Here is a 15141-nt window from a genome sequence, read left to right on the forward strand (position 1 = left end):
GACATGTTCATAGAAAGAGATCAGGGTCCAGAGTAACGCTGAGGTCCTTCAGTTTTATTTGAGAGGACAGCGCAACCATTGATATTCATTGTCAGATCCGACAGCAGATCTCTTTGTTTCTGGGGACCTAGAACTAGCATCTCTTTTGTCAAAGAGTTCAAAAGTAAAGCATTTGCAGCCATCTACTTCATTTTGCAGCCACCTACTTCCTTATGTCAATATAGCAGTGAAAGTTGACATTGATTCCAAATGGCATCAAAGAGATTATATATGCTATAGTGAAAACAATACATCAAAGCCAAGAGGTCATCAACACACTTGTTATAAGAGACCAAGTCTAAATGAAAAGACTCATTTATTTATTTTAAAGAAAATGAAATAGCATGACAGTAAAACAGGTTAAAACACAACAGGAAACTCAATGCTGTTGTTTCTTTAATCAAACAAATGTATTCTGCTGCAAGAGCATAAAATCTGATTCTTGAGACACTGGGTTGCAGTTTAATCATGTAAGAAATGACTGATTTTTTTCAGATCCAAACAAAAATTCTGACAGTGTATTTTCTTCCATCATTGTAAACAGCACATTTTACAGTCCCTTCTCTTGAGGTGGTGGGTTTTTTGTTCAGCCTTACCGGGAAGCCAGAGGGTGAGTAGCCTTATTTGGATTTCCCCACATTGTTTTACTTCACCTCCATGTCTTCATTTCACCCATAATTGGCTGCACTCACAGAGACAGCTAGCCACTGTGCCCATTCTCATACCATTTAGTTGTAGATAAAGTTGAACCTACAGGAAATAAATATGAATATACAGCATACCTGAGCTCACACACACACACCCATTCTAACACACACACAAAAGTGCTTAATACACAATATACAACACACACACACACACACACACACACACACACACACACACACACACACACACACAAACACACACACTACCTGCTTAGTAGTTGCGGTAGGCTGGATATGATTGGCCCATAGCCGGGGGCGTTGTCATAAAGCTCAAACAGAGGGGCTGCCACCAGTTTGTAGTTCTTTGGGACTGCAAACAGAGCTGAGAGACACAGAAGCAAATATCACTCAAGATTATGTGTGTAGAGTATGTAGAACATATTTTGACTAGCTAAGGGGAACTTACCTTTTTCCTGCAGTTGAACCAGGAAGAGTTTTTTATGCTCCTTGGGTTTAGTGATGTGGGCTGGAATGTAGGGATACTGCAGCAGAACAGACAAACACAAATATTTACTGTAGGCTCAATATCTCCTCCTCGATACATTTCAGTGTAAACTATACTGTGTTTTGGGGATGTGCTCACCTGTGGGGGTTCAAAGTTGGGGCGCCACCAGTTTCCGATGGAGTCATCGATCACCCAATCCTGCTTCACCCCGTCCTGCCGGCCCAGGATCTGACAAAGACACAGTAAAGACAATCACTATGGCATCACGGCTTCCTGCAGGATCTTAGAGAATGTTACCCCACTGGTAGATGCAAACTACTTTAGCGTTTTGTTAAGAGCCCCTGACACTTTCTCTAAATATTAACACGCATCACTTGCAGTACTGTTTTGGAAGCATAAAGAATACATCTTTCATATCAGCGAAAAATAAAAAATAAAAAAATATATATTTTCAAACTGTAAATTACTACACACCTTTATAGGGTTAGGTTTGTGTTCCCACAAGACCATATCTCCATGTTACAGCGCTTGTTTACGGCAGACATAGGCTGCCACCTGTGCTAATTAGCTACCTGTGTGTGAGCTAACTGGGGAGGAAGTGTTGTTCATCAACTGGAGGCACACAATGTGTGCAAACCTGCTACAATAAGGTATTTTTTAAAAGATTCTTTCTCAAAACAATGATTATTGATGTTTCTAAACGTTAAAACACAGCATTGGAATTGGAGTTTACACGGAGCCAAACGTAGGGGAATGGAATGGCTGAAAACCCTACATACAGAGAAGAAGAGTTTGAGAGCTAAGTGAACGCTAGGATGGATGTCATCTGAGGTTGTGATACCAACTCTGGCCGGCCTCCTTTGAGAGTGCATGTGTATCGTACCTCTGTCATCAGGCGTTTCAGCCCATCCACCTCATCCTCCCCCGGACACAGCTCTCCACCTGGCCTGAAAGAGACATACAGACAACCCTATAAGAGAACCATACAAACACACATGCACACTTTAAAAACAAACAGACTGTTGGTGTAACTCCTGCAGGCTGTGCTTGGTTGGTGGTAGTGCTTACAGTTTGAAGAAGGTGGTTCCCAGCTGCAACAGCAGTACATGGGGCAACCTGTGTTCATGGACAATAAGCACTCCCTCCACTGCCCTCCGCATGCCCAGCTTGTCAAACTCCTCCCTCATCCTCTGGAACCGTGCTGCCACTGAACTGTCCTTTTCATACAGAGGCTCCTTGGTCCCAAATGTGTAGTTGGTGAGAGGGTATCTGAAACACAATGTCATGAATACCATTTTTAAGGGTGCACATCCCATAGCATGCCTCTAATAACATGCACACACTACCCAGAACAGGCGATTGGTGGCACCTTAATTGGGGAGGAAGGGCTTGTGGTAATGGCTGGAGCGGAATCGGTGGAATGGAATGAAATACGTCAAATACACAGTTTCCATGTGTTCGATGCCATACTAATCGCTCCGTTCCTTCCAGCCATTATTATGAGTCGTCCTCCCCTCAGCAATCTTCACTGCTACCCAGTCACCCCCCCACGAACACACACTATATAGCTTTTGAATGAGGATGCATCTACAGGACGGTAGACTATCGATTCATCATCATTTTTATGTCACAAACTTTGGCTGTCAAATAGGACATAGAGCCAGTTGCAAAGCTAGCCAGAATCATCCAAATAGACGTTCATCACATTCTCTCTCCAGTCGGAAGGTGGCTATGCAACGATCAGGACAGAGCAGAGCCGGCTCAAGATACTGCTCGGAAAACGTACCTCAATCCAGGGATGGGAGATGGCAGCATACTACTAATGGTCTTATCATCCTAAATGACAAATCGAGATTTAAATACTGCTAGTTTTTTTGTCAGCATGCTAGGCTAGCTAATGCTATAGCAGTCCACTAGATTCGACAACACTTCCAGTAGTTGCCCAACGCTACAACGCTACGCCAGAGACGGTAGAGAAAGCAAGACAGCCCACTCTCTAATTTTTTCAGATCGGGGCAGGGCCACTCTGGTTTACTTATTGCCCCCTTCCCGTGGGTGCCCCAGGGCGAGACATCTCACTGGCAAATGTTTTCTGGGCGGGACAGGTGGAGTGAAAGGGAGGGGACAATAAGTAGACCAAAGCTAGCTCAAGACAGAAGAATGAGCCAACAGAACAAGCCAGATATTTCACCTGATGTAAATGTGAAGCATCTGGTTGGCATTTCCACTCACTACCAAATATGGTGATGAGAGGAAGCCCAGTGGCTGGCAGTGGGAGAAGATGGAGCAAGATGGATTTTGGCAGACATTCTGCAAATTTTCTCATTGATTAAACATTTTATCTTAATACATTTTATCTTGATCTTAATAATATTTTCTGTTTTCAAAACTATAATCTGTAACAGAGTGGACAGCATTTTGTAGATTTAACCCTTTTGCAAAGTTTCTAAAGGTGGTGTTGTTTAGGAGTGCATGAGTGAATTGAGCTATTGCACACACGCACTTCAGAGTAGGCGTTCCCTAACGGAAATATGCAAATACATGCTACAACGTGCCAATAGGATCTCACTAGCGGGTGTTGAGTGGTAGTGTTCTATCCTCTCAAGACCCGTGGTCTGGAGTAGGATTAGATAGGGTTAAATAGTGGAATGGGGTGGAGTTTTTATTATTATAGGGCAAATAGTAGGAAGGGCAATTTTCCACTACTGTATCAAGAATTTAATGTAGGTAGGCCGTGAATGGTCTCACAGCAGTGCAATAGGTGGTGGTGTATGCACCTAAAAGTTGGATGCGATCTGACAATCAAATCCTAAAGAAGAAGAAAGATCTCGCTAGCTTGTACTTGTTTCACATTTTACAAACATAATAGATTAATTCATATGAATACAAATTTGTTTTCACATCAATACAAGGGTTCATGGTTAGGCTAATTAACATAATTAACATATTTAATATTGTCAATGGAAGTTGTTGTATGCCAACTTGTTTTTTGGAGTCCAGCCTTCTTTTTAATTCCGTTTTGATTTGTTATAATATAATTCTGCTCACGATGCTTAATTTACTACCACTGTAAATGACACAGATGAACTATCTTGGGTTAGCTATTTAACCAATAAGGCCTGGGGAGGGTATGGCTGTTCTTTCGTACGACGGAACATGGAGTGCCTGGACACAACCCGTAGCCGTGGTATATTGGCCATATATCACAAAACCATATATCGCCGGAGGTGCCTTATTGCTATTATAAACTGGTTACCAACGTAATTATAGTAAAAATAAATGTTGTCATACCCGTGGTGCAGTCTGATATACCATGCCTGTCAGCCAATCAGCATTCAGGACCTGAGCTACCCAGTTTATAAAAATATTTATTTATTTATTATAGAGGCATGAGCTCACGGGGGGGGACGCATGCTCACGCGAGAGATGAAACGCCCATTTACACACAAGATCGTTTGTTAAGGTTCCTATTTAGCCACCATCTTCGGCTAGGATTAAACTTTTCATGGAATCCAATGGGCTGCTATAGTATTAGCCTAGCATACTGACGAAAAAACTAGCAGTCATTAAAAAATATTCTCGATTTGTTGGAATAACTGGGATTGAGGTCAATTTTCCGAGCCATATCTCTCGCCAACTCTGTGCTAACCTGATCGTGTCATAGCCGTGTTCCGACTAATGTAACCAACGTCTAACTTTAATCGGATTTTGGCTACTGCAAAGCTTGCAATCCATGAATTTTACCATACAATTGAATGAGACTGGTATTTTAGGAGTCTTTGTATAACCACGATACATACACACATAATCTGAAGTTAGAAACCAATCCTCGTCCCCCCTTCATCCTGTTACTCACAAATTAATGGTTCTCTCCAGGCTGAGTGGTTTTGCAGGCGCGCTCATGTATTTGTTCCCGCCGAACTGACTGACCCCGCGCGGCCAGCCGGCGGATGAGCGATTCGGAGCAGGCACACTCGACATTGCTCCAATACCACTAAACAAAATCTAACTCCAAAATCCTCTGGTAGAAATGCAATGCAAAACATGTATTATAACAATAACAAAGAAAAATGGAAGGACGTAACCATGCGCAAATTGTCTTCCCCCTTTCTCCTTTTCCTGTTCCGTGTTTGATGCAGTAGGTATACTTCGGCAGTACCACCACCTATCGTGCTGGAGTGTAATAACCAGTAATAAAGTAGCTCCTGTAGATGAAAATCTTAAGAGACTAAATTCTGAGGTGGTCGAACTCTATCCAATTGCTTTGCCCTTGTCCAACATAACCCAAAGGTTGTGTTAAATGTATAAACTATAACCCTGCATGGATAAGGTCATGATGGTTCATCAATAAAAGCACTTTCCTCCATCAAATCTAATTGTATTGATCAAATTCACATATTTAGCAGATGTTATGGTTATGTGGTTGGTTATGTTCCTAGCTCCAACAGTGCAGTAGTATGTAACAGTTCACAACAATACACACTAATCTAAAAGTAAAATAATGAAATTAAGAAATATATGAATATTACATTGAGCAATGTCGGAGTGGCACTGACAAAAAAAAAAAAAAAAAATATTTAACGAGGCAAATACAGTAGAATATAATACAGTATATAAATATGAGATGAGTAAAGCAGTATGTAAACATTATTAAAGTGGCCAGCCCGGTTACATAACCCAGCCTCTAAGGTGTAGGGTTACATAACCGGGTGAAAGTCGGCTAATGATGGCTGTTTAACAGTCTGATGGCCTTGAGATAGAAGCTGTTCTTCAGTTTCTCAGTCCTAGCTTTGATGCACCTGTATTGACTCGCTTTCTGGATGATAGTGGCGGGAACAGGCCGTGGCTTGGGTGGTTGATGTTCTTGATGATCTTTTTGGCCTTCCTTTGACGTCTGGTGCTGTAGGTGTCCCGGAAGGCATGTAGTTTGCCCTCGGTGATGCGTTGGACAGACCGCACCACCCTCTGAAGAGCCCTGCGGTTGCGGGCGGTGCAGTTGCCATACCAGGCGGTGACAAAAGTTTGTGAGGGTGTTATGGGCCTCTGTTGAGGTTTTCCTGTAACTCTCATGGGTCAGGAGGCTGAGTGTATCATGTTGGTAGACTGTTACCTTCACATAACACAGAGCTGTACACACGTTGTATATTCAAAACAGGCCCAGCCCAGAGTCACACACAGGTACTCTTTGTTCACAGCATATCATCACTACCACCAGTAGTTAAGCCAATCTGGGGAACGACTCAGAGCTTAGTGTGTCTCAGTCAGCCCAGCCAGACAGAGGTAGTGAGACATCCCTGTTGAGTTTCTAACCAGCATTCTCTGTGGATTTTAATAGTCTGGACAGTTCAGCCCCATGCAGCAGCCAGAGTCCTATCCGTACTGGCACATGACCCGCGTGATGCCCAGCGTGATCATGGGCTTCTGTTGCATGGTGGGAATTCCTGGGAATGTGGTGGTTCTGATTGTCGTGGGGCGGAAATTTGAGAGTGGGAACTTCAACATGCGTCTGATGCTGAACCTGGCACTGTGTGACCTGATGGTCTTGCTGTGCCTGCCTCTAGTGATTAACAACCTTCTGAGGGACTGGTATTTGGGCTCCGCCGCCTGCAAGCTGCTCTTCTTTCTGATTTATTGCAGCCTGAATGGTAGTGTGCTAACCATCACCCTGCTGAGCGTACAGCGCTACGTCCAGGTGCTGTACCCCCACAGCTGGGCGCGGCTGGGCCGTATGGGGGAAGAGGCAATCCTCCTGTCCCTGTGGGGGCTGGCAGGGTTCATTGCCTCTCCCGCCTTCTCTGTCCTTGACGTCAAGACATACGACAACCGCCAATCCTGCAGCTCGCACTACCAGAACCACAGACAAGAAATGGCCATCCTACTTGTCCAAACGCTGCTGGGGTTTGTAGTTCCCTGCTGCATCCTGGTGACGTCCTACTTCTACCTCCACAAGAGGGTGAGCCAGGCGGCCCTGTTCAGGCAGCGGAGGCTGACCAAGCTGGTCACCTGCATTGTTGTGTCCTTCTTCTGCTTCTGGACTCCGCTGCACCTGTTCAACCTGCTGGCCCTGGTGAACTTGGCCGTGCAGAATGAGGTTGTGGAGAATGTGTGTGACTCAGCTTGGAATATCCTCATGGGTTTCACCATCATCAACAGCTGCCTCAACCCTTTCCTCTATGCCTTCGCCTCTTCAGGAATCCCCAGGGCAAGCCCCCACCCCACCAGCACATGACACTGGCTTCCATTGAGTAGATATAATTGTTTAAAGCACTATGTACAAGCATTATGTACCTGTGACTATTTTTGTCGTGCTTATATTTTGCAAAAATTATTCTAGAGGACATCTGATATGATTTGTATTTTATTATAGCACCCAGTGAATGTTTGCATAAGGAAATAAGTGCATGTGTGTTATTCAAATGTCAAATTAAGGAAAGAACATCTGTGTAACTGACAATGAAATTATCTTGCTGTTGATAAATTCACATTTGCCTGCTTCACAATAAAGTTGACAATTCAATTACTAATGTATATGTATCAATATTCAGAATGTTACATAAACATAACAATAGAGATTCATAAAATACAAAGCTGCCTCTGTACACTATGGATTCAACACAATGGGAAGATGGGGGTGATGACCTCAGGTTGTCAACTGGGGTGAGTCTGGGGTCGCAGCTGTGTATCCTTGACAACCTCCGTCTGCATGGAAGGGACCAGGTACCGTACAGCCCAGTGCAACATGCCATCAGGAATCCTACAGGATACGTACGGACGGACAGACAGACACACACACACAGTTACACATTGTACACACATACAGTGCCTTCAGAAAGTATTTAGACCCCTTGACTTTTTCCACATTTTGGTAGGTTACAGCCTTATTCTAAAATTGATTCAATTGTTTTTTCCCCCTCATCATTCTACACACAATATCCCATAATGACAAAGCAAAAACAGGATTTTAGAAATATACATTTACATAAGTATTCAGACCCATTACTCAGTACTTTGTTAAAGAACCTTTAGCAGCGATTACAGCCTTGAGTCTTCTTGGGTATGGCGCTACAAGCTTGGCACACCTCTATTTGGGGAGTTTCTCCCATTCTTCTCTGCATATCCTAAAGCTCTGTCAGGTTCGATGGGGAGCGTTGCTGCACAGCTATTTTCAGGTCTCTCCAGAGATGTTCAATCTGGTTCAAGTCCAGGCTCTGGCTGGGCCACCCAAGAACATTCAGAGACTTGTCCCAAAGCCACTGCTGTCTTGGCTGTGTGCTTAGGGTCGTTGTCCTGTTGGAAGGTGAACCTTCTACCCAGTCTGAGGTCCTGAGCGGTCTGGAGCAGGTTTTCATCAAGGATCTTGCTGTCCTTTGCTCCGTTCATCTTTCCCTCGATCCTGACTAGTCTCCCAGTCCTTGTAGCTGAAAAACATTCCCACAGCATGATGCTGCCACCACCATGCTTCACCGTAGGGATGGTGCCAGGTTTCCTCCAGAAGTGACACTTGGCATTCAGGACAAAGAGGTCAATCTTGGTTTCACCAGACCAAATAATCTTGTTTCTCATGGTCTTAGTCTTTATGTGCTTCTTGGAAAACTCAAAGCGGGCTGTCATATGCCTTTTACTGAGGAGTGGCTTTCGTCTGGCCACTCTACCATAAAGGCCTGATTGGTGGAGTGTTGTAGAGATAGTTGTCCTTCTGGAAGGTTCTCCCATCTCCACAGAGGAACTCTAGCGCTCAGTCAGAGTGACCATCGGGTTCTTGGTCACCTCCCTGACCAAGGCCCTTATCCCCCGATTGCTCAGTTTGGCCAGGCCGCCAGCTCTAGGAAGTCTTGGTGGTTCCAAACTGCTTCCATTTAAGAATGATGGAGGCCACTGTGTTCTTGGGGACTTTCAATGCTGCAGAAATGTTTTGGTACCCTTCCCCAGATCTGTGCCTCTACACAATCCTGTCTCTGAGCTCTAAATCAAATCACATTTTTTTTGTTACATGCTCCGAATAAAACAGGTGTAGACTTTACCGTGAAATGCTTACTTACAAGCCCTTAACCAACAACGCAGTTCAAGAAATAGAGTTTAGAAAATATTTACAAAAGAAAATAAAAAAGTAACAAGAAAATTACATAACAATAACAAGGCTATATACAGGGGGTACTGAGTCAATGTGGACAATCTACTGACAATTCCTTTGACTTCATGGCTTGGTTTTTCATCTGACATGCACTGTCAACTGTGGGACCTTATAGACAGGTGTGTGCCTTTCCAAATCATGTCCAGTCAATTGAATTTACCACAGGTAGACTTAACGTCTCAAGGATGATCAATGGAAACAGGGTGCACTTGAGCTCAATTTCGAGTCTCAAAGCAAATGGTCTGAATACTTACGTATTTCTGTTTTTTTATACATTTGCAAAAATTTCTAAAAACCTGTTTTCGCATTGTCATTATGGGGTATTGTGTGTAGATTGCTGAGGATTTAATTTTAAAAAAAATCCCTTTTAGAATAAGGCTGAAAGTAACAAAATGTGGAAAAAGCCAAGGGGTCTGAATACTTTCCGAAGGCACGGTACACACGCACACACGGTTTACTCACTTTAAATGGCTTAAATCCTTCGAAATGCGGCCACACAGCTGATAAGAATATGAGAACAAAGTGCCATCACTGTGAACCTGAGAGAGCAAGACAGATAATGTACTTCACACCAATCTAACAAAATGGGCAGGTTCAAAATTCCACTAAATGGTCAATATAAATCCTATTTCTTGGTTTAAAACTGGTCGCCCTTACATTGGAGGGCCTCTGGGGGGCTATTGCTGCAACTGCGTTCTGATTGCAGCTGCTTCCCTCCCCAATCCTGGGAATATCCTGAGTTTCAAACATCCAGGAGGGCGGGCTGCGTTTCTTCTGCATATCTTCCTCCTCCAAGGTGATATCATTATCCTCGGGGGTCTGCACGGAACTCTTCCTCTTAGCCTTACTACACCACCTCTTCACAACATCCTCCTCTTCCTCCACCTGATCCTGCTGCTCTGTGATTGTAAGTTGATGTGCTGTGTTTGAGCTACCGTGGTGGAGCTTCATGCCAGAGTGTTGGTTCTTTGTAGATAGACTCACAGTGGAGGAGGAGCCACTGGAGGGGAGTAGGCTGTGGGAGGGGCCTGGTTTTTGATAAGGAGGAAGGGAGCGCTCGCCTGACCTTTGGGTGGCCCCAGGGGTCAGGGATGGCACCTGGGTGCTGGTTGCCAGGGGAAATGTTGCAAGAGTGACTGGTTGTGGAGTGGAGTCAAGCAGAGACTGGCTCTTCTGGAGGGGGAGGGGCTCTGAGGTGATGGATTCTGTCAGGGAACCAATGAGAGACAGAAGTCATAATATCTGTAGTACGGCACAAAGATAAATGTGCATGGTGTGGTGTGTGTGTGTGTGTATAGAGGTTGAATGATTAAAAAGTTAAAAGGAAAGGAGCACACCATCAGATGCAGAGGAGGTCCTGAGCAGCTCTGCTGCTGGAGCAAACATGTCCCATGGGCTCGCCACTGCTCCTCCGGTCATCCCTGACACCACCTCGCATTCCATACTCTCCTCTGGAGAGAGGGAGAGAAAAATAGAGATATTTGTACACACACTGGGCTCTATTGTGGTAGCAGCATACTTCAGCTAGCAGTAACTGATAACAAATACTTAATCTACAGCACGGACCAGTTAACAAACATAAGTCACGAGAAAGTGTGGGCTCATGGGCAGGATGTCTTCTCTCCAGAGGCACTGGCTTGTCAGTCTGCCTGCTGTCAGCAGCAACGATTGGTTGATCTGTCTCTGGTGGGTCTGTCGGTTTGTCTTCAGATGGAGGGACCAGTCCACTCTGCGTTTCACTGTCTTCTAAATAAAACACAACGGTCAGTTCAGAAAGACAGAACAGGTATAGATGATTTTCAGGAGTGAGAGAGATGGTGAGACACCCTTAAATGTTACCTGAGGGTGCGTGCAGTTTCTGACTCAGATTGTCTGGGATGTGTAGGTGAGACACAGGGACATTGAAAGTATCCTCCCTCTAGGAAAAAACAACAATCTTCTTGTAAAGTTGCAGATTTCCTACTGTTTTCTTACATTTAATAGGTTGGTCACACACACACCTTATATCTGAACCTTTCAATAGCCCATCTGGTGCCAGTGTGTGTGAGGGCGTTGGAGGTTGAGGCCTGTGGGGAGGGGAGGTTTGTGGGCGTCCTCAGGAGTTCTATCACATCCTTCAACAGAGACTGGCGCCGGTCATGATGCCACTCCCCCAGCAGCTCTGACAGACTGAACTCTAGGAGACAGGAAACACAGTCAAATACACAGGTGTGGCAAACAATAAGGATACAAATCATCAATGTAGTGCAGAGTGTATAGAGTTCCGTACCAGACTGGATGTTCTGAGTATGGACAGAATCCTGAGCAAGCAGGGATCTGGGGATAAAAGAAAACACATTATCAACAAATACAATATACAACGTAATGTACACATGTATTATACGCAACAACAAAAAAATTAGCAAACACAGACACTTGTTTCTACCTTCTTGCCCTTTGTGCTGTTGTCTGTTCCCAATAATGTTTGTATCCTGTTTTGTTCTGCTACCATGTTGTGCTGCTTCCATATTTTGTTGCTACTATGCTGTGTTGTCATGTGTTGCTGCCAAGCTATGTTGTTGTCTTAGGTCTCTCTTTATGTAATGTTTTGTTGTCTCTCGTCGTGATGTGTTTTGTCCTATATTTTTTTTTACATTTATTTTTAATCCCAGACCCATCCCCGCAGGAGGCCTTTTGCCTTTTGGTAGGCCGTCATTGTAAATAAGAATTTGTTCTTAACTGACTTACCTAGTTAATTAAAATAAATAATAAATACACACACCCCATGCTCACCTCCATATTGTACAGATCCTTTGTCTGACTGAGTTGAGCGTTGTGCTGAAACAAAAGCCAGTTGGAGAGTCACTACATTTAATGTGTGTAGAACAGGAGGATCGTGAGGAGAGAACGGCTCATAATAATGGCTGAAACGGAGCAAATGGAATGGCATCAAAGACCTGGAAACCATGTGTTTGATGCATTTCTTACCATTTCACTCAATCCACTCCAGTCAATAGAATGAGCCTGTTCTCCCCAATTAAGGTGCTACCAACCTCCTGTGGTGTGTATGTGTCTGGATTTAGAGGCCAGGATGTGCGTCTCTTACCAGCAAGGGGTGTTGTCTTTAGCATCCCCAGCTGATGTGGTGGTCAGCTCACCAACCGATAAGTAAAACTGGCTCTTTGTCTGAGGAGATGAGGACACATTTAGAGTAAAATAAAATATGAGTGGTAAAGACTAAAGAACATGAACTGTCTCTCTAAGACCAAAGGACTACTAGTACCAGTATCATAGGATCATTCACACGCACCTGTTCAGAGTCCATGTTGAACTTCAGTGTGTATGAAAACACACACACTGTGCAATTCATGAGACTGGAGAAGTACTCACGGTCCTCCTGCCTGCCAGAGGATACAGATAGATGGAAAATAATATTATCTTAATATGTTTTGTCTCGTCTTGTTTCTCCTTATGTTGGCTGTTAGATTTGTACTGGGCTTAACAAGATATGGTTTATAGATGGGTTTTAGACATACATGTCATTTAATACGATCTTATAGGCCCCTTGGCTTGTCCTAAATGTTAACTCACTCCTGAAGAGTCTCCCAGGAGTCCTGGTTCAGTATGGCGGGGATGTGCACCACTCCATCAGAGAGGAACAGCAACGTTGTCAAACCCTTAGTCTTCCGGGACTGGGACTCTGACATCAGGCCAACCTACAGAGAGAGACAGAAAGGTGTGTGCAGCCTCCCGAGTGGTGCAGTGGTCTAAGGCACTGCATCGCAGTGCTAGCTGTGCCACTAGAGATTCTGGGTTCGAGTCCAGGCTCTGTCGCAGCCAGCTGCGACCGGGAGGGGCATGGGGCGGCGCACAATTGGTCCAGCATCATCTGGGTTAGGGAGGGTTTGGCCGGCAGGGATATCCTTGTCTCATCTCGCACTAGCGACTGCTGTGGCGGGCCAGGTGCAGTGCACACGGTCGCCAGGTGTACGGTGTTTCCTCCGACACATTGGTGCGGCTGGCTTCCGGGTTGGATGGGCATTGTGTCAAGAAGCAGTGTGGCTTGGTTGGGTTGTGTTTCAGAGGACTCATGGCTCTCGACCTTCGCCTCTCCCGAGTCTGTACGGGAGTTGCAGCGATGAGACAAGACTGTAACTACAATTGGATACCATGAAATTGGGGAGAAAAAAAAGGTAAAAAATACACACAAAAAAAGGTGTGTGTAAAATAAGTGCCCTCTTGCACACACACACACACACACACACACACACACACACACACACACACACACACACACACACACCTTCTAAACTTGGAACACAGGCCTTGCATGAAGTGTATGTACTAGATGCCTCATTACCCCCACAACATGCGCTTTCAGAGTGTTGTTGTCCTCCTCCTCTGGCTCTGTGCCATAACTCAGGATGACCTGCTCTATCCAGGGCTCCAACTTAGTCATGGCCACACACCCTAAAACACTGGAGACAGGCATGTACAGAATAAGTTGAGAGTTGCACTAGTCTCTTATACTATTTTCAGTATAATAGCTAGTTAGTTACCTATTACACTAACTGGTGTGGTGACTATAATATCCATACACAATTGTGGATGTATTAGCTAGCTAAACATTGCAGTGAAAAGGCTCTCGTGGTACTAACTTTTCCACACATAACTAGTTTACAAACTAAACTAAGATAAATTAGAACTAGGCCTAGCTAATAGAATAGATCATATCCATATCGAGCTTTGTTGTGAACTGTACGGCGAGGTCTTCCTCCTACTCGTGTGAGCGCAAACTTAGCTGCCTACACCTAACGTTAGCTAGCTACTGTAAGACCCCCCTTGGTCAGTGGTTTATAACCTTTTTCAGTTACTGTACCACCAACTGAATTTTGCTCTGCCCGGAGTAACCCTGAAGTATTTGACCAGTAGGCCTATGGTCTCATGAGTCTACTCACGTACCCCCTGTGGATAGGCCATGTACCCCCCCGGTTGGGAACCACTGCCCTAGGTCGTCATCTCGTTCAGATTTATACTATTACATTTGGGATCAGAGGCAAATAGATATTGCAACTCACCTGATAGTAAGACAACCACTTTTGAGCCTGGTTAAATGTAGCGGTTCCACTGAGTGTTACTTTATTTACGTTCCGTTGGTGAACCTTTCCACAGCAATTGGTTCCCACTGCAGCCCCCTATCATGGGAAACACTGTTCACGCCATTTCGATACCGAAATGTGTCCTGTCCCACTGCACACGCGTGCGTGCGCTCGCACACACACACACGTTATATTCCTTTCCTTGTCCATTCATGACCCCTTTTCTAAAATGTCTGTATTAAAGTACTTATGGAGAACACCTGTACAGTCCCTTCATCTACCATTAAAAAAGAAAGGAGATGAAGGAATTATGCCTATAGGAGTACCCGGAGCAACATCTCCTTGTGTAATTGCTCCCCTTCTTCTGCCCTTGACAATTTGTCCTTGGAGACAGGTGATAGCCAGATGTGTGTTCTGCTACCACATATTACCTCCATCAATCCAATAATTTCTGTCCCTCAAGGTGTGTCATCGAGGGCATATGGGAATAGGGCAAGGATTCACTCTGGTACTACCATGAAAAAACACTTCTATCTCAGACCTTCTCTCCTTTCACCACCCTTTGTCATACATTTCTGGTTTAGGCTTAGTTATCTAGAAAATCTTTATACTCTCTTTGGATAATTCATTCCAATCATTTAAAAGTTAACAGCAGGTATTCTGCATGTAAGTTTAAGTATTCCAAAGAGATTTGGAGCCAGGAACTAACAGATGGACTGAACCGTGATAAAGACATCATGA

The 15141-nt window shown here is 44.4% G+C and overlaps 3 protein-coding genes across 5 annotated transcripts; 1 reads left to right on the forward strand and 2 right to left on the reverse strand.

Annotated features, from left to right (window-relative positions):
• Positions 1-321: 321 nt before the first annotated feature.
• Positions 322-5363, reverse strand: cpsf5 (cleavage and polyadenylation specific factor 5). Of its 2 annotated transcripts, none has more exons than XM_021585494.3 (7): positions 5048-5363; positions 2260-2460; positions 2075-2138; positions 1330-1419; positions 1153-1228; positions 954-1068; positions 322-789 (listed from the first exon to the last, which is right to left on the reverse strand). In XM_021585494.3, exons 1-7 carry the CDS (start codon positions 5170-5172, stop codon positions 768-770), a joined length of 693 nt encoding a protein of 230 aa, XP_021441169.3. In that variant the 5' UTR covers positions 5173-5363; the 3' UTR covers positions 322-767.
• A 191-nt stretch (positions 5364-5554) lies between these two features.
• Positions 5555-7716, forward strand: LOC110506103 (leukotriene B4 receptor 1-like). Its single transcript, XM_021585517.3, has one exon. The coding sequence runs from the start codon at positions 6545-6547 to the stop codon at positions 7418-7420; it is 876 nt and encodes a 291-aa protein (XP_021441192.1). The 5' UTR covers positions 5555-6544; the 3' UTR covers positions 7421-7716.
• acd (ACD shelterin complex subunit and telomerase recruitment factor) lies at positions 7537-14860 on the reverse strand. Of its 2 annotated transcripts, none has more exons than XM_021586279.3 (14): positions 14380-14860; positions 13662-13779; positions 12893-13017; positions 12612-12702; positions 12408-12487; positions 12095-12139; positions 11592-11638; positions 11323-11498; positions 11162-11240; positions 10889-11068; positions 10660-10773; positions 9980-10527; positions 9785-9861; positions 7537-7945 (listed from the first exon to the last, which is right to left on the reverse strand). In XM_021586279.3, the coding sequence occupies exons 2-14, from the start codon at positions 13758-13760 to the stop codon at positions 7840-7842; spliced, it is 1767 nt and encodes a 588-aa protein (XP_021441954.3). In that variant the 5' UTR covers positions 13761-13779; positions 14380-14860; the 3' UTR covers positions 7537-7839. The 2 variants fall into 2 exon arrangements, with proteins under 2 accessions (XP_021441954.3, XP_021441955.3); XM_021586280.3 differs by having other exon boundaries at positions 10889-11065; positions 14380-14538.
• Between the last annotated feature and the right edge of the window lie 281 nt (positions 14861-15141).

The sequence above is a fragment of the Oncorhynchus mykiss genome, chromosome 26 (assembly GCF_057628025.1).
Source record: "Oncorhynchus mykiss isolate SJ-2025 chromosome 26, ASM5762802v1, whole genome shotgun sequence".
NCBI classification, from domain to species: domain Eukaryota; kingdom Metazoa; phylum Chordata; class Actinopteri; order Salmoniformes; family Salmonidae; genus Oncorhynchus; species Oncorhynchus mykiss.

Coding starts and splice junctions, on each gene's coding strand:
- cpsf5 (XM_021585494.3), bottom strand. CDS start 5,172: ATGTCGAGTGTGCCTGCTCCGAATCGCTCATCCGCCGGCTGGCCGCGC. Junction 1,420..2,074: donor TGAAACGCCTGATGACAGAG/GTACGATACACA, acceptor TGTCTTTGTCAG/ATCCTGGGCCGGCAGGACGG. Junction 1,229..1,329: donor CCAACTTTGAACCCCCACAG/GTGAGCACATCC, acceptor GTTCTGCTGCAG/TATCCCTACATTCCAGCCCA.
- acd (XM_021586279.3), bottom strand. CDS start 13,760: ATGACTAAGTTGGAGCCCTGGATAGAGCAGGTCATCCTGAGTTATGGC. Junction 12,703..12,892: donor TCCTGGGAGACTCTTCAGGA/GTGAGTTAACAT, acceptor ATCCTCTGGCAG/GCAGGAGGACCGTGAGTACT. Junction 12,488..12,611: donor TCAACATGGACTCTGAACAG/GTGCGTGTGAAT, acceptor TCATCTCCTCAG/ACAAAGAGCCAGTTTTACTT.
- LOC110506103 (XM_021585517.3), top strand. CDS start 6,545: ATGCAGCAGCCAGAGTCCTATCCGTACTGGCACATGACCCGCGTGATG.